Here is a 24268-nt window from a genome sequence, read left to right as displayed (position 1 = left end):
ATGTATAAAAATGTGTCTCTCTTCTATGTATTAGATCATCATCTCAGGAATTAGGGTGCATTCATAATCATTGGCCCTTGAAATCATTATTGATCGCTGCATTTATCAGATTTCTTAAAATTTGTTCAATTTTACAATGCTGATATTATAAGTTGTTCTTCTGAGGCCCTCTCCCAAATTCCCTCTGGTCCCCTCTTATGACTTTGAGTGGCAACACCAACATAATAGCCATCTTGGCCCTTGCAATTGGCTTACAAAAACCCTCTCCTGGTTTGGAGCCACAGTGCCACAGCCTTCAACTCCCAAGGGTTTGCCCCCAAAATCCTGCTTCATTTCAGGGTTCTTTTAGTTATTGTGTTAGTTACTTACTCTTGGGTCAAATTTATGACCTTGTGGTAGAAAGATAACATTTTTGATTGCTCCTTTGATTTTTCATCACTTGTTCTGAGGCTTATCCTCGATCTTGTCAGGAGAGCTAAGCTGCCTTACTTTTTCTACTCTACCAGCTTGACTGGTCTCCCTTAGTGCATTATTTGACCCAGACTGTCTTTATATTCTGCATTATTTTGTCCCCTGCCCTCTACTTTGTGCCCCTGAGATGGCTGCTCTTGATGTTTTCTCAACTGAGGCATTATAATAGTCTGTTCTCTTACTATATTTGGAGAACATTCTTTTTCAGTTCTTGATCTCTTTTGGGCCATTTCTGTGTGTTGTGAACTAATGAATACATCTCTGCTGATTCATGGTATTTATTGTAGAAAAAGCTCATACTCATATTTTTCCTTAGGCCACTTCAGCCAGTGACCCTTGATCCCAAACACCATCTAGTCATTTCCTTGTTGGTCTCTGAAAACTTTTGAATATTTCATATATCCCAAAGGAGTCTTAATATCTATGAATGACTTTTTAAATAAAGTACCTTATATTCCTGTAGGTAACTTTTTCCTGATTAACAGCTATTTATAAATGACTTGTTAAGAAGTTAACATTTATAACAATTTATTCCTTGATTCATATCCAGTCTTTGAATTCTGCCTGGCTTGACAGAGTTGGTATAAGTTAAACCTAGGAATTTTGGGGGAAGGATGTGTTGAATAGTAAAAGAATAGAATCTGAAGCATGGCAAGGATAAGAAATCACCTCATAGTGTGGGAGATACAGACAGATGCTTCTGATTTCCTTTTGGATCCCATAGAATGGTGAAGGCTGCACTGCTGATTGGAAAGGGTAAACCAAGCACTGCTGCACAGCAGTTTGAAGGAACAGAAAGGTCAATGAATTGCTTTGGCTGTTTCTCACTGACTTAGCCTGCTTGAGAAAAGAGAAAGAGTATAGCAAGTCTAAAAAGTCTAGGAGGAGAAATGAAATGAAAGTCTTGCTTCTGTAACTCTCTATTTTGAAGCTTTGGGCACATTTGCTGTGACAGGACAGGAGTGGGTGAGGATAGGGAGTATCCTCACATGTTTTAAGATCTACTGTGGGCTATCTAGCTAGGACCCTTTTTTTCTGCCTCAGGGAAGGTCTGAGTGTCTGCTTAGATAAATATAGCTCATGATGTATATGGCAGAGTAACTAATATTGCTTTTCCCTTTAGATTAGATTATTTCACTGTGGAATTCTAAGGAAGGCTAGATGGCCAGTTCTCTGATGTAACCTCCTAGGTTCTAATTGTATTAGAGGGTTGGTCTGGGTGTTATGGAGAAGGAGTTGATGATATATACCCCAAAAAGGTAGAAGGAAGGTGAGGTGGATTATTCACCCCTTCAGTCCTCTTCAAATATGTCTCCCCACTAACTCTGCCTTTTACTCCCCTCTAATAACTGGTCTTGTAGATGAATTTCTTCCCTTGGGGAAAGAGAGAGAAATCAACTCTCTTCCTCTTCCACTGTGACTATTTCCCTTTACTCACAAGGAAGTCAGTTTAGGATAAATGACAATTTTTATTCTAACAATTATGATCAGGGGCAAAACAGGAAGATGTCGAAAAGTTAGGGTCTAGAGGAAAGAGGGGAAAGGAAATCCCTGTCTAAATCTCCTTTCCCTTCCTCCAAAGTTGAGAGATTCTGGCTTGGCAGTCTGACCTCAGAGATTCAGGTTTAGTGACTCCTGGTCTTTGTCACAGCAGAGCAAATGTCCAGATCCAGGGTGTCAGGGAGCTGTATGAGATCTTGTTAGGGCTGGGCTGCTTCTTCTCAGGTTTCTGCCACACTTCTTGGTATCTTGGGATCTTTGAGGGGGGAGGGTGATCAAGTTCAAAGAGGGATTTTGAATAATAATGCTCAGGATCCAGTCTTAGATGAAATTTTCCCCTTTGCCTTCTCAAGATAGAGGGAGAGGGAGAGGGATACCTCCGGATTCTAATCCTCTTCATCCCCTCCCCCGTTTTGAATGAGAAGCCTCTGCAGCTTTCCAGACTGTTATTCAAGTCCTTAGATTAGACCTGTATCACATAATGCTGTCTATACATGGCCCCAGATTTATAGTCTTTCCTTGGAGAAAAAGATGAGCTTCTGTCTGCTGACACTGAGTGCCCTAATTGCTAACAATTGCATCTGACTCTTAAACCATAGCCTGGCACCATATACTTAACCTGGCCTGAGCCTCCTAATTTAGCTAGGCAGAGAGGCCTAGTTTGTGAACATGCCTGTATTCAAAGGCAATTCTAGCTTCAGAGGATCTGTCACAGTTTGTATTCCCCTGTCATTTATCTGTTTGGTCATTCTTCTCATGCACATCCTTTCCAGGTCTTTTCTATTTCTACAAAAAATGTTGCTGTAAATATTTTGGCTTAGACAAGACCTTTCCTTTGATCACTGACCATTTTACTAATTAGCTTTTAACTAACATGTTGTGTTTGACACATAATAAACTCTTAATGCGTCTTTTTTTTACTTACTGCCTGTACTATATGCGTACCAGTAGACTCACAACCTTGGATGTTATGTTGATATATAGTTGACAACTCTTGTTTTTAGATGATTTTATTTATATCCTTAACTACTACTTGGGTAGATAGACTTTAAATTGCATCATAAAAGAAGACGATGATGAGAGTCCTCCTATTCGCTACCCTGGTTGGGCCATATTTGGAGAACTTTGCTTAGTTTTGTACATCACATTTCATTCTGGCATATGTGACTAATTTCATATTGGACATTTCAAAGATCCATGCCAGGTAGCTCAAATCTAGATTTCCCTATTTCTGTCAAAAGTATTAACGTTTTCCCAGGCCCCCCAAAGTTTGTAGCCTTGAAGTTATCCTTGGTTCCCATTCATTCTTATCCTACATATCCAAAGTCCAATCTTCTTGTTAATATCTCCTCTACATATTTTTCATCTGTCTTCTTCCCTTTGCTTCTTCCATTCATGCAACTACCACCTTATTTTAAGGTCTTTTTTCACTTCTAGTAGCCTCCTAATCAGTCTCCTTGCCTCAAGTGTCTTTCCAAGTATCTCCATCCTTCACACTTCTTCCAAAGTGATTTTTCTTAATTACAGATCTGACTACATCACTTCCCTCTTCAGCAAGGTCAAGTGACTCCTCATTATTTGCAATGTTAAATATAAGCTTTCTTATTTATCTTTTTAAAGCCCTTCACAACCTTGACCCAATCATTCTTTCTATTTATACATTAATCCTGCTCCTGTGATCTACAGTCTAGGTAACCTGCCTTTTTCGTTGTTTCTCACGTATGACATTTATGTTGTCTCTTCATGCCTTTACACTGGCCAGCCTTCATACTTGGAATGAGCTCTTTTCTCACTTCTGCCAAAGAAAATCCTTCTTTTCCTTCAAGATGCACCTTAAGCATCATTTACTACATGAAGACTTTGCTAATCCACTCAGCTGCTAATGTCCTTCCTCTCAAATTACTTTGTTTATGTATATTCTCTTTATAGTTATTTTACATATATTTGTATGTCCTTGTCTCCTTATTGAATGTAAAAAAAAATTGCAAAAAAAAAATATGGTTGCATTCAATGTTTTATAACCTAACCCAGAGCCTAGCAAGTTGTCATGTTGAAGGAGCTCTTGTTGATTGATAAGGACAGCTCGCAGAGGAAGGTTACAAGGAAGGAGAAGACCTTTGTGATCTTGCCATGCAGAGCTAATTTGTAGAAATGGGGATTTAGCCAAGAGAGGAAAAGATGTGACTGTAGCTGTGTGTGGAATTGTTCTATTTGGGCTAGAGAGCAGAACTAGCAAGAAAAGCTTCTAAAATGAGCTACTTGGAGACATATGAATTCTTTCTCATTGGAAGCCATCACACAACACCTGAACAACAATTGTTGGCTAATCTTAGAGGGAATTCTTTTCCAGATGTTGGTAGTCAGCTGGGATTTTGTAATCTTTTTATCTCCTTATGAGCAAAAGTTGACAAAATCAATGCCACTGTTTATGTATCTCAGAATTCAGAAGTCAGAACATCCAAGGATAAGTTTTAGAAGTAATATATATTCCAAACCATCTAGGTGGCTCAGCAGATTTTAGAAAACCAGACCTGGAGATAGAAGATCTTAAGATTAGATCTGACCTCAGACACTTCCTAGCTATGTGACCCTGGGCAAGTCACGCTCTTCTGCCTTGGAACCAATACACAGTATTGATTCTAAGATGGAAAGTAAGCTTTTAAAAACAAAATAGACCCTTATCTTCTGTCTTAGAATACATACTGAATATTGATTCCATGGCAGAAGAGCAGTAAGGGCTAGACAATGGGGGTTAGGTGACTTGATCAGGGTCACACTGCCTAGGAAGTGGTTAAAGCTAGATTTGAACCCAAGACCTCCCATCTCTAGGCCTGGCTCTCATTCTGCTAATCCCCTGAGCTCCCCCAATAGGTTTTTATTGTGTGTGTGTGTGTTTTTTTTTAACAGAGTAATATATACCTGCAGATATCATTTACAGAATTAAAAAGACAATCTGATGTTCTAGCAAATGGGTAGTAGCATATTTCTGGACTAGACTTTTCCTGATAATTCCTGATAGATTGTTGACCTTTTGTTGACATTTCAGACATAGTGTCTGAAATGTAGTAAATTTTACTAAATGTTCGTTCACTGACTAATAAAGTTTATATTGCCATTAATGCCCTCAGTATATTTGTAGATGATTCTCATAAAGATGAGATAGTAAGTATATGGGCCAATAGTTAGGATTTTCTATCTTTCTATCTTTACTTTATAAATATATATATATATGTAATATATTCTATACTCATATATTTTTTATTTATATATAAATTTTATATCCATTATAGGTGAATTCAAACATACATGGGACATTAAATTTTATTTGATAAAATCATTGCTAAATTTAAACAAAATTATCATGAATTAAACATGATACTTCTTAATTTGATTATCACCTAAAATTTCTGTAAATATTAATCCTTGAATAATTTTCCTTAGGTCATGTAGACGCTGGGAAAAGCACTCTGATGGGTCATCTGCTTTATCTCCTGGGCAATGTAAATAAAAGAACTATGCACAAATATGAACAAGAATCTAAAAAGGCTGGTAAAGCCTCCTTTGCTTATGCATGGGTCTTGGATGAGACTGGAGAAGAAAGAGAAAGGTAATCTTATGTTATCATGTTTTAAATAAGTGATTTGAAATTATATGTAATTTTAGGAGGGAAAAAGTTCATGTAGCTTATTACATTTTTCATGAAGCATTCCATGGAAAAATTTGATTTAGAATATTCTTGGATAACAGTTTTCAGTTTTAGGAAATTTTGAAATTCTACATACTTTTTCTTTTAACTTTGTATTCAACGTGAGTAGTTTTATACCAAAATGTAAACACACACACAAAAGCAGTTGAATCAGCAGTAGAAATCTAAAATGAATTTAAAAGTAAACAATAAAGAGCTTACCTTTTTTTGAGGTTTTAAAGAAAATGTAAAAATTTCTGGAGAGCTCTCATTTATCCAGAGGCCAAACAACTGTACAACTCATGTAAATTGTTATATGAACAAAAATAGAAACAAAAAAGAACCACTTCTAGAATATATCATAGTGAACCCTGTTAGCTTAACCTCTTCTTCTTTTTTTTTTGTTTGAAACTTGAATATTTCTTGAGTATTTCTTGGCAGGTTAGCACATAGTATATCGAGATTTTATTTTTATATCTTTGTTACTCACCTATAGAAATCAAGAACAGTAACTCAAGTGAAAAATAGTTTTTCTTAGATCACAAATTATATCATTCAGTAAGAGAATCCCTTATTCTGATCTGGTGATTTAATCAATTTTTTTTCTTTTAGTGATATTTTGCGCAAATGATTATATTTTCAGGTTTACTTCTATTACTATGTTATTTCTCAACTGATATATTAATTTCTTCTTGATATTTTTTAGCATATTCATTTTATCTTCTTGATATTTTCTAGACCAATGCTAAATAGCCTTCACTACCTTAAAAATATAATTAGTAGTCCTCATAGCAAACATTGACAGTTTCACTAAATACATAAATCTTTATGGTTACCTGCTCAATATTTAACTCCACTCCTGTACATACCACAAAAATTATTTTTAAAATTTTAAGCATTCCATTTTTAATTTTTATTTTTGGATATTGTATTAAGAAGTAGAGTTAAATGAAAAGCCAAGCAGCTTTTCTTTTGTCCTTACCTTGAATGTGAAATCTTAACTTAGTAATAAATCAGAAAAGTTTATCTTATCGACTTGGGGGTAATCTGGATACACCCTATTTTATTTCTAGTATGAACACCAAGTTCATAGGTATAGTGGATAATAATATCTAGGATAACTTATGAATTGTTCTCGAAAAATACTTGTCATATTGATTAACCAGTATAGTGCACAAAGTTATATTAAAAATAAACAGATCAGATTCTGGCTTTTTATATATATATATATATATATATATATATATATATATATATAAAGCTTTAGCTTATGGCTGGTTTTCCAACCAAGAGTTTTTTATGAACAATGTTACAACATGATAATTATCAGACAAACCTTTGGAGTTTATTGTAAAGGAATTTGAATACTGAATGTGTAAAAATTTAGTTTTACAAGAGAATTCTAATATACATGAGTTTTTTTGTTTTTGTTTTTGTTTAGAGGAGTTACAATGGATGTGGGTATGACAAAGTTTGAGACCAAGACCAAAGTCATTACATTAATGGATGCTCCAGGCCATAAGGATTTCATTCCAAATATGATTACAGGAGCTGCCCAGGTAACAGAAATTTTGTTAACTTTATTTTGCTGATGGCATATATAATATTATGATTATATATTTAAAATTAAAGGTCCTTTAACTTTAAAAATTATTTCAAGAAGGAAGAAATTAGATTGTAATAGCCCTTACCATCAATTTGTTTTATCTATCCTTGGCAAATATTTTGTTTGTTGTTATTATATAGATAAAAAAATTGGAAAAATATTGTTCATACTTCTGCTTTAGTGGTAAATTTGAGGTTTATTTTCCCTGAGGTCTGCATTTAATTCTCTACTCCAATACTGCCCTCCAAAATATATTGTTTTCAAATAATGAACTCACAAAGTTAAAAGTAATCATCTTTAATTTTAAATATTTATAGCATCTTCTTTTCATGGTGGCAAAGAATAGGAAACTGAGAGGTTTGTCTGTTAATTGTAGAATGACTAAACAAATTATGATAAATGAAAATAATGGAATATTATTGTCCTGAAGGGGAAGGTTTCAGAAAACACCTAGAAGCTGATGCAAGTGAAGTGAGCAGAATCAGGAGAACAATTTATACAAAACAATAGTATTGTAAAGACAACTTTGAAAGACTGAAGAACTCTGGTTCACATAATGAGTAATCACAATTTAGGATATGCTAGCCATTTTCAGAGAAAGGTGTTGAACTCAGAGTACAAATTCAAGCTCTTTTTTTGACATGACTAATGTGGGAATTTGTTTTGCCTTATTATGTATTTTTTTAATAATAGGTTTTGTTTTTTCTTGCTTTCCCAGTGAAATTATGTGAGAAAAGAGAGGAAAAGAATTTGGGCCTAAAAGTAAAAATATATTAGAGAACAAGTATTTGCAAGAGGCAAATGATTGAAATATAAATTGAAATAAAAGTAGTAGAGAAAAGAATACATAGTTTGGAAGAGAAAATGGAAAATCTTATCCAAAGTTTAGCCTCCCTGAAAATTAGAATAGACCCAATAGTTAATAACTCAATGAACTAACTAGAAACATTACAAGAAAACTAAAAGGTTAAAGTAATAGAAGTTCATCACATCTTCTATCAAAAAGCAAATGACATAGAAATCAGATGAAAGAGAGATAATTTAAGAATCATTGTGCTTTCTAAGAACCGTGACCAAAAACAACACCTCCAAAATCATCAATGAGAGAGCCAACTAAAGCCCTCCAGCGTACTGAGTGCCTTTTGGAAGGGCTATTAGGGGAACATGGTTAAGAGTAACCCAGGACAAGGAGACATGGATGAACTCTAACCTGTCATGATGGAGGTAGTACCCATATCATTGAGCTGAAGTAGCTATTAAAGTGTTGGGAAGTGTTAGGCAAAAAGGTACAATGCATGAAGTCCTGACTTAAGAGTCCAGAAAGTTTGAGGTTCTAATCCAACATTAGGCACATACTCACTAGCTCTGTGTCCCTTGGTAAGTCACTCAAGTTTATTGAGACAAGTTTCCCCTTCTGTAAAATCGGAATTCAGAGAGCATCTATCTCACAGGTTGTTTTGAGGATCAAATGAGATAATATATGTAAAGTACCTTTTGCAAATCTTAATATGCTATGTTACATGTAGTATTTTAACTTTTACATATTATATTTATTTTCATTATTACATCCCATAAGTGAACACAATATTTTAGATGTATTTTGACCTGGATGTTTTATTATATTATTATACTATTATTATTATACTTTATATATTATTATATTATTATACTATATTATTATATAGCCTATTATTATACTTTACATAAATATAGAACCAGGATGAATAGAGTCAATGCAACTAAGATGAGAAAACATGGGTTAGGAAAAAATATTTCCACTCTGCTATCAATTGATCTTCTTAAGATTTAGGTCTGACTGTGTTCCCTTCCCCCGGCCCATTCAGTGAACTCCTGTTTCCTCCAGAAACAAATATAAAATCTTCTGTCATTCAAAGCTTTTCACAACCTGACCCATCCTATTTTTCCAGTCATTTTACTTCATACTCTTCCAGTCCTCCCCATATTTTCTGCAGTCCAATAAGATTCCTTTTATTCCTCGTACTATGTTCCTCATCTCCACTTGCACATTACTTGCATTTTCTTTGGCTGTCTCCTTTGCCTGGAATTTTCTCCTTTCTCTCTTTCCTGGCTTCCTTCAAATCCCAGCTAAAATTCTGCCTGCTATAAAAAGCATTTCTTTATCATTTCCCTGTTGAGTATCTCATTTGTTTTATATATCTTTTACATAACTATTTAGTTATTGTATTCCAGATATTATATTTTTATGAAATTTTTTTATGTATTATCTCCCTCAATTGGAACTTCAAAGCAGGGACTATTTTACCTTTTTTTTTTTATTCCTTGCACTTAACACAGGGATTGACCTCTTTCTGTCCTGTTGTGTGTGTGTATGATATGATTCTTTATATTCACGTTCCATGTTCATATTGAATTTATTATTTTATATGGGGTATGATATTTATCCAAAACTAATTTCTGCCAAATTTCTGCTTTCTAGGTATCACAGCAATTTCTTTTCAAGATGGGAGTTCACCTACCAAGTCATTTATGTTTTAGGGATTTTTTGATGGGCCTTAAAATTTTTTTTCTTTTTTTTCTTCTTCAGGCTGATGTTGCTGTTTTAGTTGTGGATGCCAGCAGGGGGGAATTTGAAGCCGGGTTTGAGACTGGAGGACAGACACGAGAACATGGACTCTTGGTTCGTTCTCTTGGAGTGACACAGCTGGCAGTTGCAGTTAATAAAATGGATCAGGTAGTCGCTAACTTTTTTTCATGTGAGTTCTTTTAATCCTTGCTATTAATTCTAAAAGAAATACCTCTTAAATCAGTTATTCCTTTTTAAATTTGTCATTGCTAGTTTTTTCATTTGAAAGTGTATTAAGAGGTTTCCTAATGTCCTAACATCTCATTGAATGAAGTTATCATTTCACTCAACTATATAACCTCAGTTTGGCTGGAGAACCTTTTTGATATTTAGAACTATTTTTAAAAATTTAGTGGAATTCTGTGGTTCTTTAACCTAGATGTGATATTTTCTCATGAATGCTTAATGTGGTGTTAAAATTTTCCATTAAAATACAGAGGGAATTATTTTATAACTACTAGAGTAAGGTCAGATTTTCTGACCTCTGTTCTTAATATTCCCAATATATGTTAGTAAAGAAATTTATAACTTGCATATGAAAGAATTCTCAAAATATATTTTCTTATGGCATATTATTTTAGGTTAATTGGCAGCAAGAAAGATTTCAGGAGATTACTAGCAAACTTGGACACTTCCTTAAGCAGGCTGGTTTTAAGGTAAGGTACCTTTTAAAGTTTTGTTTTGTTTTTTCCCCAACAGCATGATAAGTTTATATTAGTCTCTCTTGCAATAGAGAAGTATTTATACCCAGAACTTCAGACCATGTGCTATCTCACATTGTCTTTTTTTCATAAAAAGGCAGCAATATGGACAAGGTAAAAAAAAAAACCAACCCTAACATTTGAAGATAAATAGAATTATATCCTATTTAATTTGTAACAGAAGAAAATTTGCTCTTTTATTGACCTTCCCTAATCTTCTCAACTGTAAGAGTACCTTTTTTTCCCCACCCATGCCAAACTACCCAAGTATTTTTAACTCCTTTTACCACTTTCGCACTATAACATATTATAGTTCCTTGTGCATTATTTTCTCTGCTAGACTGTAAGCCCTGAACGGATATGAGACATAAATGACTTATTCAAATTACAATGCCTAGCACTGTGATTGGTATGCAGTAGTATCTAAATGCAGTTGCAAAGTCCTCTTGTTACAAAACAAAGCAGACAAGCAAAATAACCCATAGTCACTACATTTGACAGTTCTACCCTTTTAGCTCCTTACCTGTCTTTCAAGAGGAAGGTAGCATGATTTGTTATTACTAATATTGGGTATTGTATTTTACTTGGTGTTTAAATTCCTTTTTGTGTTCTTTTCAGTTATATCAAGGTAATTTTATATATTTTTCTTCAGGTACTATTTATTTCACTGTAAATAAGTCAAATGCACTTCTCTTTATTTTCATCATTTTATTCATAAACCATAATTAGTTCAGTCATTAATTTGAGTACTCCCTTTGCTTTTTTTTTTTTTGCTACTTAAAATAAAGCACTATTGAGAATCATTTTATCTATTTAACTTCTCTTTTTGTCTTTGACCTCCTGAGTCAGTACTGGGAATTCCTGGGCAAGAGTTAACAATGGTTTTATTGAATAATTACAAAATGTTTTCCAGAAAGGTTGGACTAGTTCACAGCACTAAAAGTAATATCTTAGTTTGCCCATCTTCCCACAGTTACTCCAACACTGATTATCTACCTCCTCCCTTTTTTTTTCTCATCTTCCTTATTTGATAGGTGTGAAATGAAGTCTCAGATGTGGGTTTTTTTTGTTTTTTTTTGCAGTTAAGGATCTAATTCCTACTTTTATTTGTAAATGCATTATGCCTTCTTTTTTATCCTCAAAAACTTCCCCCCGCCCCCCCCCAAATGATTTGACCTATTTACATTCAGGTTTCTTTTTGTAGCACATTATGGTGGGTGGTACTCTAAACATTATTTCTGCCAGTTCGCTTGATAGGTCTTCAAGTAGAGAATCCTTTTCCCAGTGATTTTGTGTTCTTTGGTTTATCAAAGACTTAGACTACTGCTTATCTGTTTCATGTTTCTACTTTTTACTTCGTATCAAATAGTTTCAAAATAACTAGCTATAATACATTTTTAGGTCTTTTTTTCTTCAGTTTCTCTTGCAATTCTATACTTTTGTTTTCTTTAAGTGTATTTGTCTAATGTTATAAAAAGTATACTCTTAGGAATGTTTCATAATGATCTGATCATTTAAATATTTGCATTTTTATATTCTAATCCATACCATTGATCTTTTTTAGTGTTTCTTACATTTTGTGTTCTCCTTTTTAAAAATACTTGCTGTGTTAGATTCCATTTTTGGGATCCTTCCTCCTTTTTTTAAAACTTGGTTTCTTATTCCTTCAGCCTCTGGTATGTTTAGGGACTCTCCATTCTACTTCTTAGTAAAATTTTCTCTCTAGGAGGGATCTGATAGACTTAATCTATTAAAATTTTAAACTGTTGAGATTTAGAGGTTTAGCTCCTCCAGTAAAATTTATATTTTGATTAAGGGAAAAAAACTTCTGAGTAAGTCTGAGGAATAAAGCTCTAATTATGGAATTTCAAATTTTAGTACATCAAGGCAGGGAAGATTCATTTCCCCACCTTAAGTCTCTTCCCACTCTAGTTCATCCTCCACTCAACTGTCATACTGATCTTCTTAAAACACAGGCTTGATCACACTAAACCTCTCTCTATATCACCCATTCAGTAATTTCGAGGGACTTCTTCCTTCTCTGGGATCAAATATAGAATTCTGTTTGTCATTCAGAGCCTTTTATAACCTGGCCCCTTCACACCTTTTTCAGCTACACACCTCCATAAAGTCTAAAAATCTTACCATGTGCAGGCACCATGCGCAGCACCAGCAATATCCCCCCCCCTAAAAAAAGGCAAAAGTAGTCTCTGCTCTTGAGGAGTCTATTGAGAGAGAGAACAATCAACCAATTCTGTATGGAAAATATATATGGGATACACTACTGATGATCAAAAAAAGGAAGACACTAGTACTAACGGAAATCTGGAAAGCCATTTGGCAGTAAGTGAGATTTAGTTGGAAATTGAAGGAAACCAGGAGAAGGAGATAAAGGAGGAGAGAATTCTGGGTATGAGGGAACAGTCCATGAAAATGTCCAGTTGATAAATGTAGTGTCCTGTGTGAGAAATAGTAAGGAGACTACCATCACTGGATTGAAGAATCTATAGAGAGGAATAAGAGGTAAATAGACTAGGGGTGGCAGGGGGGCTAAGTTATTAAAGGCTTTGAATGCCAAGTAAAATTTTATATTTGATTCTAGAAATGATAGAACTATATTATTTTTTATTTGGTGTACAGTGGGGATTAAATAGTAGTCTGTCCCTCTACTCCTGACAGACCTTGCCTTCCCTCTCTCCCCAAGCAAATTTTGAAATAACTTTTTTTAAAATTTTCCCCTCCTCTTGTAGACTTTTAAGTTTTAGTTAGATGTTTTAAGTTAGCAAGATGATACAAGTTTTTAGTAAATTTTATTTTGTATTTCTGGTTAATATGTATTGTATTCATATCATTGGTTGATGTTATCACATCTCTGTTAATTCTTTCTGTTTAGTCCTTTCAATTAGTCCATGAAACAATCCAGTGCAGTGGATTGAGTGCCAGGTCAGTTAGACTCATCTTTACATATAAAACCCAGTGAAATTACTCATTGGCTATGGGTGGGGAAAGGGAGGAGAGGAGGAAAAGGCTCTCAGTTACTAAGGTATTTAAGGTAAAGGGAAAGACTGGAACAATGATTCGGAGAAATAAGGTTAAAGGAGAGACTGAATTCTCACTCCTAACCCCCCCCCCCCCCCCCCCCCCCGCTTCCTTCTGTTGGTTTCAATAGTGATTTAGAGTTGATAAGTTAACAACAGTTTTTAACAGACTAATCTCACTCTATAATACTGAAAACAGGGATTTATTTTAAAGGAAGAAGGGTAAAGGAATGGGGATAGGAGAGAGGGAATTTATGGTTTCCCTAATCTATTATAAATTCACTATAAGTAAGTAAGGTTGAACAGTCTTTAAGGGATATTGTTAGTAACTTGAAAAGATCTTCAGAGCTGTGCTAAAAATGTTTCAAGGAGAAGCCAATAGCCAGAAAGGTAGGGTAATACCTCTTTGATAGCTCCTTCCTCAAGAGTCCAAGGACGAAAAGGTGAGTAAAACAGTTTGTGCCAGTTTATTCAAACTGCCTTCCTCCTGGCCACGTTCTCCTTTGGAATCTTCCTAGTTTACATATCTTCAAGCTTCCATTGCTGCTTGCACTTGCTTGCCATTCTTTCTGAAGTTGTAATAAGTTGTAATAAGTTCTTCACAAAATCCCCCTTTTACTTTTGCACAGAACACAACCCGTGTTCTGTATCAACAGTACTTACCTCTTAATATTGTATCTTGAAGAATTCCTAACTGTCTAAGCCTTAATGTATACCATTTAAAAATATTCCACTACCCCCCAAAAGAAAAAATCCCAATTTATCTAAACTATTCTGACTGTCTATTTCTGTTCTAAGGTTTGCGTGTAGGAAAGTGGTCTAGGTCATAGAGATGCAATACATAAAGATGGTTTTGAACACAATTGTAAACAATGCAGAATTTTAAACTATTTTTTGACAATGTAACTTTCTTGTATCCTAATGACTATAATTTGTTCTAAGTAAAAATTTCTATGAATGACAACTATAACTAACATTATTATGTAGCTTAACTTATATTAATCAATGCTATATATCTGTCCCTAAATCATCTAGGATTCTGAACAACTTCCCTAAGCTTTCCCTATTTCTGTTAGTAATTAGAATGTCAGTAAATTACCCTAATATTGTTAGCCTGTTGGTTCATTAGTATTTATAAATGTACAGTTTTTATTTATACAAATTTTACATATGTACAGTTATAATACAATTTGTACGTGATTTCTGTGCAAAGTTATGCAGATAAGAAAATTCCCTCTTTGAATTTTCCACAGAAACTCATATCAGCATGAATTTTGTGAATTTGTAACTATGCAATGTTTTGTATACTTACCCAGTCCATGAGACTCCTTAACATGTTGTGCTTATGTGTAATTGTATATGTGTATATGTACCTATATGTGAAGTTAATGTGTATGACACATTCTAATGTGGTCCCATCACCATCAGTTCAAGATTTCAAAGTCTTTTCCATGTCTTTGGTGTTGATTGTAGAAACACACATGTCTTGAGTTTTTTCATCTGTGCAGCATACACGTGTTGTTTGTCCTCTCACTTTGAAGTCCCGTTTTCTTTAACATACAGGAACATACAGGAGCCTGCATATGTGTAAACTTTTCCTTTGCATGTATGTAAGATTGATTTTTGTTTGCTTGTGCATTGAAGTAAGGTTTGAGTATTTCATGCGTGCCTGTCAGTGTTCATGATTTGATTATGCATTGGAAGTATGTTTTTCTGTATGATAATCTTCATGTGTGGATGTATGTAGTAGTCCCATTTTCTTTAACATACAGGAACATACAGGAGCCTGCATATGTGTAAACTTTTCCTTTGCGTGTATGTAAGATTGATTTTTGTTTGCTTGTGCATTGAAGTAAGGTTTGAGTTCTTCATGGGTGCCTGTCAGTGTTCATGAGTTCATTATGTGTTGGAAGTATGTTTTTCTGTATGATAATCTTCATGTGTGGATTTATGTAGTATATTGTACTTTATAAACTTTATACATGATTTGAAATATGATATTTTATATTATTTGATGTTTGATATCACAAGGGGGTGTCATTTTGTGTAGATTGCTTTTTTAAGATGTTTATATTAAGATACATCTCTGGGGGCTAGAGTCAAGATGGTGACTTAGAAGCAGCAGAAGTTCTGATCTCTGAAAACCCTTCCTTACTGATCACAAACTGACTGCTCCTAGGAGACTGAAAATCAAAATAACAAGACAGAGCCAAGGAACCCTCCTGCTGGACTCAAAATGTATGCCTCCCAAAAGCTGGAATCCGAGAACACTTGGGTTTAAGGAGAAGGCAGAAGGAAGGTCCTAGGACCCCTCCCCCCTCTATCACCCCCCCCCCCCTCTTCAGAGGACTAAGCCTCCAGCGGCAGTGGTAAATTCTGGGTGGGCAAAGGCACTGGTCTGGAGGGTGTACCTTGCGGGTAGGGCTGTGCCAGATTCAGTGTCGAACATGGGTGGTGGGGAAGGAGCTGGAGAGGGAGCACAGAGCTGGCAGCCTGGACAGAGCTAGGAAAACCCTCCATATTGCTCTAGCCTTCCAGGAGGCTTTGGCCTCAGGGCACAACTAGCCCAACCCAGCTGAACTTAATCTCATCAAAAGACTTTAGAGGTTAGGGAAGCCCAGACTCCAACAACCCTCCCTCACAGACTTCTGGACTTAAATTTAATCCAATCAAAAGCCTCCAGAGGATAAGGAAGCTCAAATTACAACACCCCTCCCCCGCAGACTGCAGGGAGAGACCTTCTGTCAAAGCTCCAAGAGGGGAAACTGACAGAAATCCCCCAAACCAAAAGAATGAGAAGAACAAGACCATAGACAAAGAAGGGGTAAATATGAGCAAACAACAGAAAAAGAAGAAAGAAATTAAAATAAATAACTTCTGTACAGTTAACAAGCAAAGAGCAAATGAAACGGGGAGGGATTAGAAAAGGAAAAATCAGAAATCCCAGCGAATTGAATACAGGTTTTGGAAGAACTCAAAATGCAATTCAAAACACAATTAAGAGAGGCTGAAGACAATTGGGAAAAGAAATTAAAAACTAAGATAAGACATCTGGAAACAGAAAATAGTGTCTTGAAAGCCAAAATCAACCAGCTTGAAAATGAGGCAAAGGAGAAGAAAGATGAGGCAAAGAGGATGAAAGATGACCTCCAAAGAAAATCAGACCAGAAGGAGAAGGATGACCAAAAAGCCAGGGATGAAATCCAGTCTTTAAGAACCAGAACACAACAACTAGAATTAAGTGACCTCCCAAGGCAGCTATAAAAACAAAACCAAAATAATGAAAAAATTGAGGAAAATATGAAGCATCTCATTCACAAAACAGAAGATTTAGAAAATCATGAGAGACAATTTAAGAATCATTGGTCTACCAGAAGACCATAACAAAAGAAAAAGCTTGGACATCATACTATAGGAAATTATTCAAGAAAACTGCCCTGATATTCTAGAACAAGAGGGAAAAGTAGAGATTGAAAGAATCCACAGATCACCTCCTGTACTTAATCCCCAACTGACAAATAACCAGGAATGTTATAGCTAAATTCAAGAACAATCAGACCAAAGAAAAAATATTACAAACTATCAAGAAAAAGTTATTCAGATACCATGGACCCACAGTAAGGATAACACAGGATCTGGCTGCATCTACACTGAAGGACCGAAAGGCATTGAATATGATATTTCGGAAAGCAAGGGAACTAGGTCTATAACCAAGAATCAACTACCCAGCAAAACTGACTATATTCTTACAGGGGAAAGGATGCTCATTCAACAAAATAGAAGAATTCCAAGAATTTGTAAAGAAAAGACCAGACCTGAAGAGAAAATTTGATGTCCAAGCACAGAACTCAAGAGAACCATCAAAAGGTAATTAAAAAAAGAGGGAAAAAAGAAAAACGAAACAAAAAAACCCTTTTTTTTAAGACACTCAATAAATTAAAATGATATGTAACCCTATAAGAAAAGAGGTCATTGGTAACTCTTAAAAACTATTGTTATCACCTGGCAGCTAGAAGAATTACAATTAGAGGGAACAGTGACATACTGTATAGGATGAAATAACAAGACATAGGTATATAGATATATGTATGCATAAATACATATACATGTGTATATATTGTATATATACAATAGAGCTAAAAAAGATTAATACTAAAAGAAATGGGAAAAGAAACAAAACGGGGTAAATTTATATGTCACAAAGAAGCTCATTGAGGGAAGGGGGAGAACATCAATATACTGGAAGGGTAAAGAGGTTGGAGACAGGAAATACTCAACTCAAGAAGAAAATGCAGGACTAGGAGTAGAAATCAAAATGTTGGGAAACACACAGCTGGTAATCATAACTCTGAGTGTGAATGGAATGAACTCACCCACAAAACGCAAGCAAATAGCAGAGTGAATTAGAATCCAAAACTCTACCATATGCTGTCTGCAAGAAACACATGAGGAAGGTAGATACACATAGGGTGAAAGTAAGAGGATGGAGCCATATCTATTGGGCATCAACTAAATAATAAATAAATAAATAAATAAAAATAAATAAATAAAATAAAAAGAAGGTAGGAGTTGCAATCATGATATCTGACAAAGCCAAAGCAAAATTAAATCTAGTTAAAAGAGATAGGGAATGTAATTACATCCTGATAAAAGGCAGTATAGACAATGAGGAAATATCAGTACTCAACATGTATGCACCAAATGGCATAGCATCCAAATTTCTAAAGGAGAAACTAGTGGAGCTCAAGGATGAAATAGATAAAAAAACCTATACTAGTGGGAGATCTGAACCTTCCTCTATCTGAACTAGATAAATCAATTCAAAAAATAAGAAAGAGATAAGAGAAGTAAATGAAATCTTAGAAAAATTAGTTAGTAGATATGTGAAGAAAAATATACAAGGACAACAAGGAATACACCTTCTTTTCAACAGCACATGGTAAATTCACAAAAACTGACCATGTGTTAGGGCTGATATTTCCTCATTGTCTATACTGCCTTTTATCAGGATGTAGTTACCTTCCCTATCCCTTTTAATCAGATCTATGTTTGCTTTGGCTTTGTCAGATATCATGATTGTGACTCTTACCTTCTTTTTATCAGTTGATGCCAAATAGATTTGGCTTCAACCTCTTACTTTGACCCTATGCATATCTGCCCTCCTCATGTGTGTTTCTTGTAGACAGCATATGGTGGGGTTTTGGATTCTAATCCACTCTTGCGTTTTATGGGTGAGTTCATTCCATTCACATTCAGAGTTATGATTACCGCTGTGTATTTCCCAACATTTTGATTTCTACTCCTAGTCCTGCCTTTTCTTCTTTCACTATTTCCTTCTGTACCAATGTTTGTTTTTAATCAGTCCCCCAGTTCCCTCCCTTATTTTAAATCCCTTTCTACCCTACTCCCTTCTTATTCCCCCCTTATTTTCTTTGCAATCTTTTTAAAACTACCCCCCACCCTTTCCCTCCCTTATACTGCTTCCCTCCCCACCAGCCCTTTTGTTACCCTTCTACTCCCCTATAGGGTGTGAATCTATTCTCTGTCGCAATGGATTTGATTGTTCTTCCCTCTTTGGGTCAATTTCAATGCATTTAAGAGTTGAGTATTTCCTGTCTCCAACCTCTTTACCCTTCCAGTGTATTGATGTTCTCCCCCCTCCCTCCATGTGGTTCTTTATGGCATATAAATTTTCCCCACTCTTTGTGTTCGACACTCTGAGCCTGACACAGCCTTCCCTGCAAGGTACTCCCTCCAGACCAGCTCCTTTGCCCTCCCAGAGGTTTTAGCTGTTGCTGGAGGCTTAGCACTCTTTGTGGTGGTGTTGGGGGGGGAGGGGTTCTGGGACTTTCCTTCTCCCTTCCCCTTAAACCTGAGTGTTCTTGAATTCTGACTTTTGGGTGGCGTACCTTTTAAATTGAGTCCAGCAGGAGTTCCTTTGCTCTGTCTTGTTGTTGGGTTTGCTTTTCAGTCCCCTAGAAGCATTTAGTTTGTAATTGGTAAGGGTTTTCAGAGGTCTGAACTTTTAACTGCTTCTACGCCGCCATCTTGACTCCACCTCCTGTGAAAAGATATCTTAACACCTTTCTAAAAAATTAAATTCAATAATAATACATTTTTTTCATCATTATTTGTCCTCTTTGTAAACAGGAAAGTGATGTGGCCTTCATCCCTACAAGTGGTCTCAGTGGAGAAAACCTAATTACAAAATCTCAATCAAGTGAACTAACAAAATGGTATCAAGGACAGTGTTTGTTAGAACAAATTGGTAAGTAAAATTGTCTGACAATACTTTCTTAATTGTTAATTGTTTTAGAACTCTTAATAAAAGGTTATTTTTAATAGAGTAGAACTTTAATATGATTTTTAAGAAAGATATCTTTGTTAGAACTTTTAGATCTTTAAAGCTTTATCTTTTTTCCTCCAGATTCTTTCAAGCCTCCACAAAGATCTATTGAAAAACCTTTTAGATTATGTGTATCTGATGTCTTTAAAGGTAAGTAATAAAATATTTTTTTAAAAGTGATTATTTTATATATTCAAAGAATTTGATATTTTCTTACAACAGTCTTATTACTTAAAATAATTATAATTTTATTAACTTCATACTAAAATTTTGAAAACATTTTTTTAAAAAAAGCAATGTGATACATTGTTATTAGGGTTATGTCTATCTGTATATTATACTAAACTTAGAGGGATTGCTTAAACTCTCCTTTTGAAGTAATTAATTTACCTGTTAGAAAGTCAATTTTCTCCAGAATATAATTCCATATGATGACTATGTTATTTTTTATATTGTGCAGAAGTCTTCTCTTTTATTTTGATTCATTGATTCTAGATCTGTCCTTTGGAACAATATAAAACAATTTTTTTTCTTCATCAGTTAATCCTTCAAATATTTGTAAGGATTGATCATACCCTCTCTTAGACTGCACAGTATAAAAAATAATTTGGTAACAACTAGTCAGACATGATCTGCAGTGGAGTGAAGTACCCTGCAAATTAGTGACTCTCACTATTTTTAAAATAATGATAATAGTAATGATAAGAATTTACTTTATATAGTGCTTTTGAGGTTTGCATAGGACTTTGACCTTTGCTTTCTCATTTAATCCTCACAACAACCTTATGAGGTGGGCACTATTAGCCATATTTTACAACTCGGGCTAACAAGGTTAAATGCTAAATGTTAGAGAGTAAAATTTGAATTCAGGTCTCCTTTACTCTGGGTCCAACATTTTATCCACTATGCTTTCTTCCTATTTTTAGAAGTTAATCAGAAACTAGACAACCATCTAAAAGGGAAAAATAAAAAAGGATTCCTTTATTAAATTGGATGACCTTCAAGACCCCTTCCAACTTTCAAATTCCATCTTTCTATATGCACAGATAGAAAAATAATGGAACTAATAAACTTTTATCCTTTGCTTAATATGTATTTATTGTCGGGCACAGTGAACACATGCTCATTCTCTAGTAATCCTCTGGGGAGAAGCTGTTCCACAACCTCCTTTCTAGCTTTATTTTAGATTTGGATAGTTGTAGTTAATGTTCCCAGGACACTTCTCTCATTCTCAGAAGAAATAGAAACGAGTGTAATTCCCATTTAAAAAAAAGTCTGAAAGAATAAATTCACACTTTCACAGCCTAGATTATGCTTTCCTTGTATTTCACCAAAAATATCTTCTACCTAAGACTGAAATTGCCTTTTTGGCACAGCTGTAGTGTCTTCCTGTTCAGGTGATAGCAGTGTTGCACCTGTCTTTTTATAACCACTCTTTGAAACTACATGTAAATGGAAGGCTAACTCTATAATGGAGGAAGTCTATGTCAAATAAATGAGATAACAGAAATATGAAAGTATAATTTGAGCATTGGGGATTTTTTTGGACATGTGTAGTTATTTGCATTATTACTGAATTTTAAAATGCTAAATTTTAAACAGAAAAACTGAATATAGCATGTAATATATTCCCTACAGATCATTTTAAAAGATTATTAGCAAAAATTAGAATAATAAGTATTAAGATCTAGATCTGAGAGCAAGAGAAGGGCCAAAGAGGTTGTCACTACATAAAAGTACAGGTACTCAGTAACTGAGTCCCCAGAACCTAGGGAATCTCCTGATTCCCAGTGTGTTATTCTTTACACTACATGAGACATCTCCAAAGTCTTTATGTCCTCTCACTTATTCTGTAACAAATTATTTCATTTTATTTTATATCTTTAAGTTTTATTTAATTAGTCAATTTAGAACATTATTCCTTGGTTACAAGAATCATATTCTTTCCCCCAACCCCTTCCCCCCAAAACTGGCACGCAATTCCACTGAGTTTTACATGTGTCTTTGGTCAGAAACTTTTTTCATGTTGATAATGTTTACACTAGGATGTTCATTTAGAGTCTACATCCCCAATCATATCCTCATCAACCCATGTAGTCAAGCAGTTGATTTTCTTCTGTGTTTCTGCTCTCACAGTTTTTCCTCTGAATGTGAATAGTGTTCTTTCTCATAAAGCCCTCCGAGTTGTGTAACAAATTATTTTAAAGTGTTTAGTTGAATGGTTTATTTGGAAGAAGGAGTTATAATGATTTGGAGATCATATATGTATCTATATTTGTAATGTCAGTTAAAATAATAATCAAAAGGAAAGAAGTTTTAAGAAATATGAATTAATTCAAATTACAGAATTGTTATAACTTTAGTAAAGTACTATATTCAGTTAAAATTTAAGAATTATTTCAAGTAATTTTTCAATGAAAACCAAAGAATAAGGAAATTGATCTCATAAAACAATATTTTGATAATTTTAAATAAATATCATGTGCCTGACTTTACTTTAACTACTATTTTGCCTCATATAAGAAAAGCCTAAAGGGGCAGCTTCAGTGACTCAATGTGTTGAGAACCAGGCCTAAAGACGAGAGGCCCTGGGTTCAGATTTGGCCTTAGACACTTCCTAGCTATGTGACCCAAGCAAGTCATTTAACCCCCATTGCCTAGCCCTTAGCACTCTTCTGCTTAGAACCCATATACAGTATTGATTCTAAGATGGAAGGTGGTAAAGGTTTAAAGAAAAAAGAAAGAAAAGCCTATGTAATGTGTAGACGACATATAACAGACAGGATTCAAATAAAATTTCAACACTTTAAATATTGACCTGAAACATGAATAATTTCCTTTTAACTCCATAAATTCATAGGAGATGAGAGAATGGACTTAGAAATTTGGAATTTATAAAGGAATCTTAGAGATCATTTTGTTCAGCCTCATCATTTTACAATTAGGCAATAAAATATTAGCACTATAATATTGTATTATTTGGATGTAAATCATTTAAGTGTTGATATTTTGCAGATCAAGGATCTGGATTTTGTGTGACTGGTAAAATTGAAGCTGGTTATATCCAGACTGGTGACCGATTGCTAGCAATGCCTCCTAATGAAACTTGTACTGCAAAAGGTATGCATCTCTGTGCAGTTTTCTATTGCTAAATGATGAGAAAGCAGATTCTTTGTAGCAAATTATTGACCAAAGAGTAAACAACCGGTATTGAAATTGTAACTGATTGTCAAAATGATACTAACTGTTAAAGTTAAATTGAGAAAACATTAAACGAATTTCTTCTGATGTGACTGTCTATGTGGCTTTATAATTGTGTCAGGATTTTCTGTGACATTGATTTCAATAGTCTGTGTAAGAGTTAATTTTCAGAAATATTAATCCCTCTCAAATCATTTTAAACTTGATTTGTGTAGGGCTGAGAGAGGATGTACTGTTTGTAGAAGTTTGAAATGTATTTGTATCTGACTCCTGACATCCAGTGGCAAGACTGATTATTACACTTCATTGTTTTAGTTATTGTAATGTAACAGCTTTGATAAATGTGTAACAGAATTTTTATAGAGGGTTAGAATTTTAAGTTACAGAACTTTTTGATAGATGGATAGATATGCTATAAATGTATATCAACTTCTCTCTCCCCTTTAGAGTTAGAGTTAACTCTAAAAAATAGTCAAATAATTTGAAGTATTTATTACTCTACTGCCAGAATCTATCTACATTGTTCCCTTTGAGGCTTATCTGGTTCTCAGTTTACCATTTAGTTTTACAAATAATATCTAAATATAATTAAAATTGATTTTTAGACTTTATATAATGCTATCTTGGGAGCCTTCAATTTATTTTATTTCTTTAAACTCTTACCTTGTGTCTTAGAATCAGTACTGTATATTGGTTCTAAGGCAGAAGCGTGGTAAAGTTCGGGAATGGGGGTTAAATGACTTGCCCAGGGTCACACAGCTAGGAAGTGTCTGACACTGGATTTGAATTCACGACCTCCCGTTTCTGGGTCTGGCTCTCAGTACATTGAACCACCCAGCTGCCCCTTCAACTTTAAGTAATAATAATAAACGGTAGCATTTATTTACCACTTTAATGTTTACAAAATGCTTTCCATTTTTTATATCATTTGATCTTCACAATACTCCAAAAGTGTTTTACTTTATGGAATTTTTCACAGTTTATTAAACTGACTGTTACAGATGCTTATTTTAAAAGATAGTTTTTTAAATCAGCATTTTATTTTATATACAAAACTAGATCTGATTAGATTAAGAATTAATTTTATAGATTGTGTTGTGCATTTTATTTTTGTT

At 34.5% G+C, this 24268-nt stretch overlaps 1 protein-coding gene across 4 annotated transcripts in view; it reads left to right on the top strand.

Moving 5' to 3' along the window:
* HBS1L (HBS1 like translational GTPase) overlaps positions 1-24268 on the top strand; it is a 135468-nt gene that overhangs the window by 95212 nt on the left and 15988 nt on the right. For all 4 annotated transcript variants that reach the window (XR_008916679.1, XM_056818832.1, XM_056818835.1 and 1 more), the window contains 7 exons: positions 5413-5578; positions 7098-7215; positions 9829-9975; positions 10449-10523; positions 19757-19874; positions 20034-20102; positions 22968-23072. Coding sequence is in view for 3 of the 4 variants with exons in the window: in XM_056818832.1 (XP_056674810.1) it covers positions 5413-5578; positions 7098-7215; positions 9829-9975; positions 10449-10523; positions 19757-19874; positions 20034-20102; positions 22968-23072 (798 nt within the window). In the remaining variant the exon portion in view is untranslated. The remainder of the gene's footprint in view (positions 1-5412; positions 5579-7097; positions 7216-9828; positions 9976-10448; positions 10524-19756; positions 19875-20033; positions 20103-22967; positions 23073-24268) is intronic.

This window comes from Monodelphis domestica, chromosome 2 (genome assembly GCF_027887165.1).
Source record: "Monodelphis domestica isolate mMonDom1 chromosome 2, mMonDom1.pri, whole genome shotgun sequence".
NCBI lineage: Eukaryota > Metazoa > Chordata > Mammalia > Didelphimorphia > Didelphidae > Monodelphis > Monodelphis domestica.
Note: the sequence above shows the minus strand (reverse complement) of the source record. Positions and strands in the feature narration are given on the sequence as shown.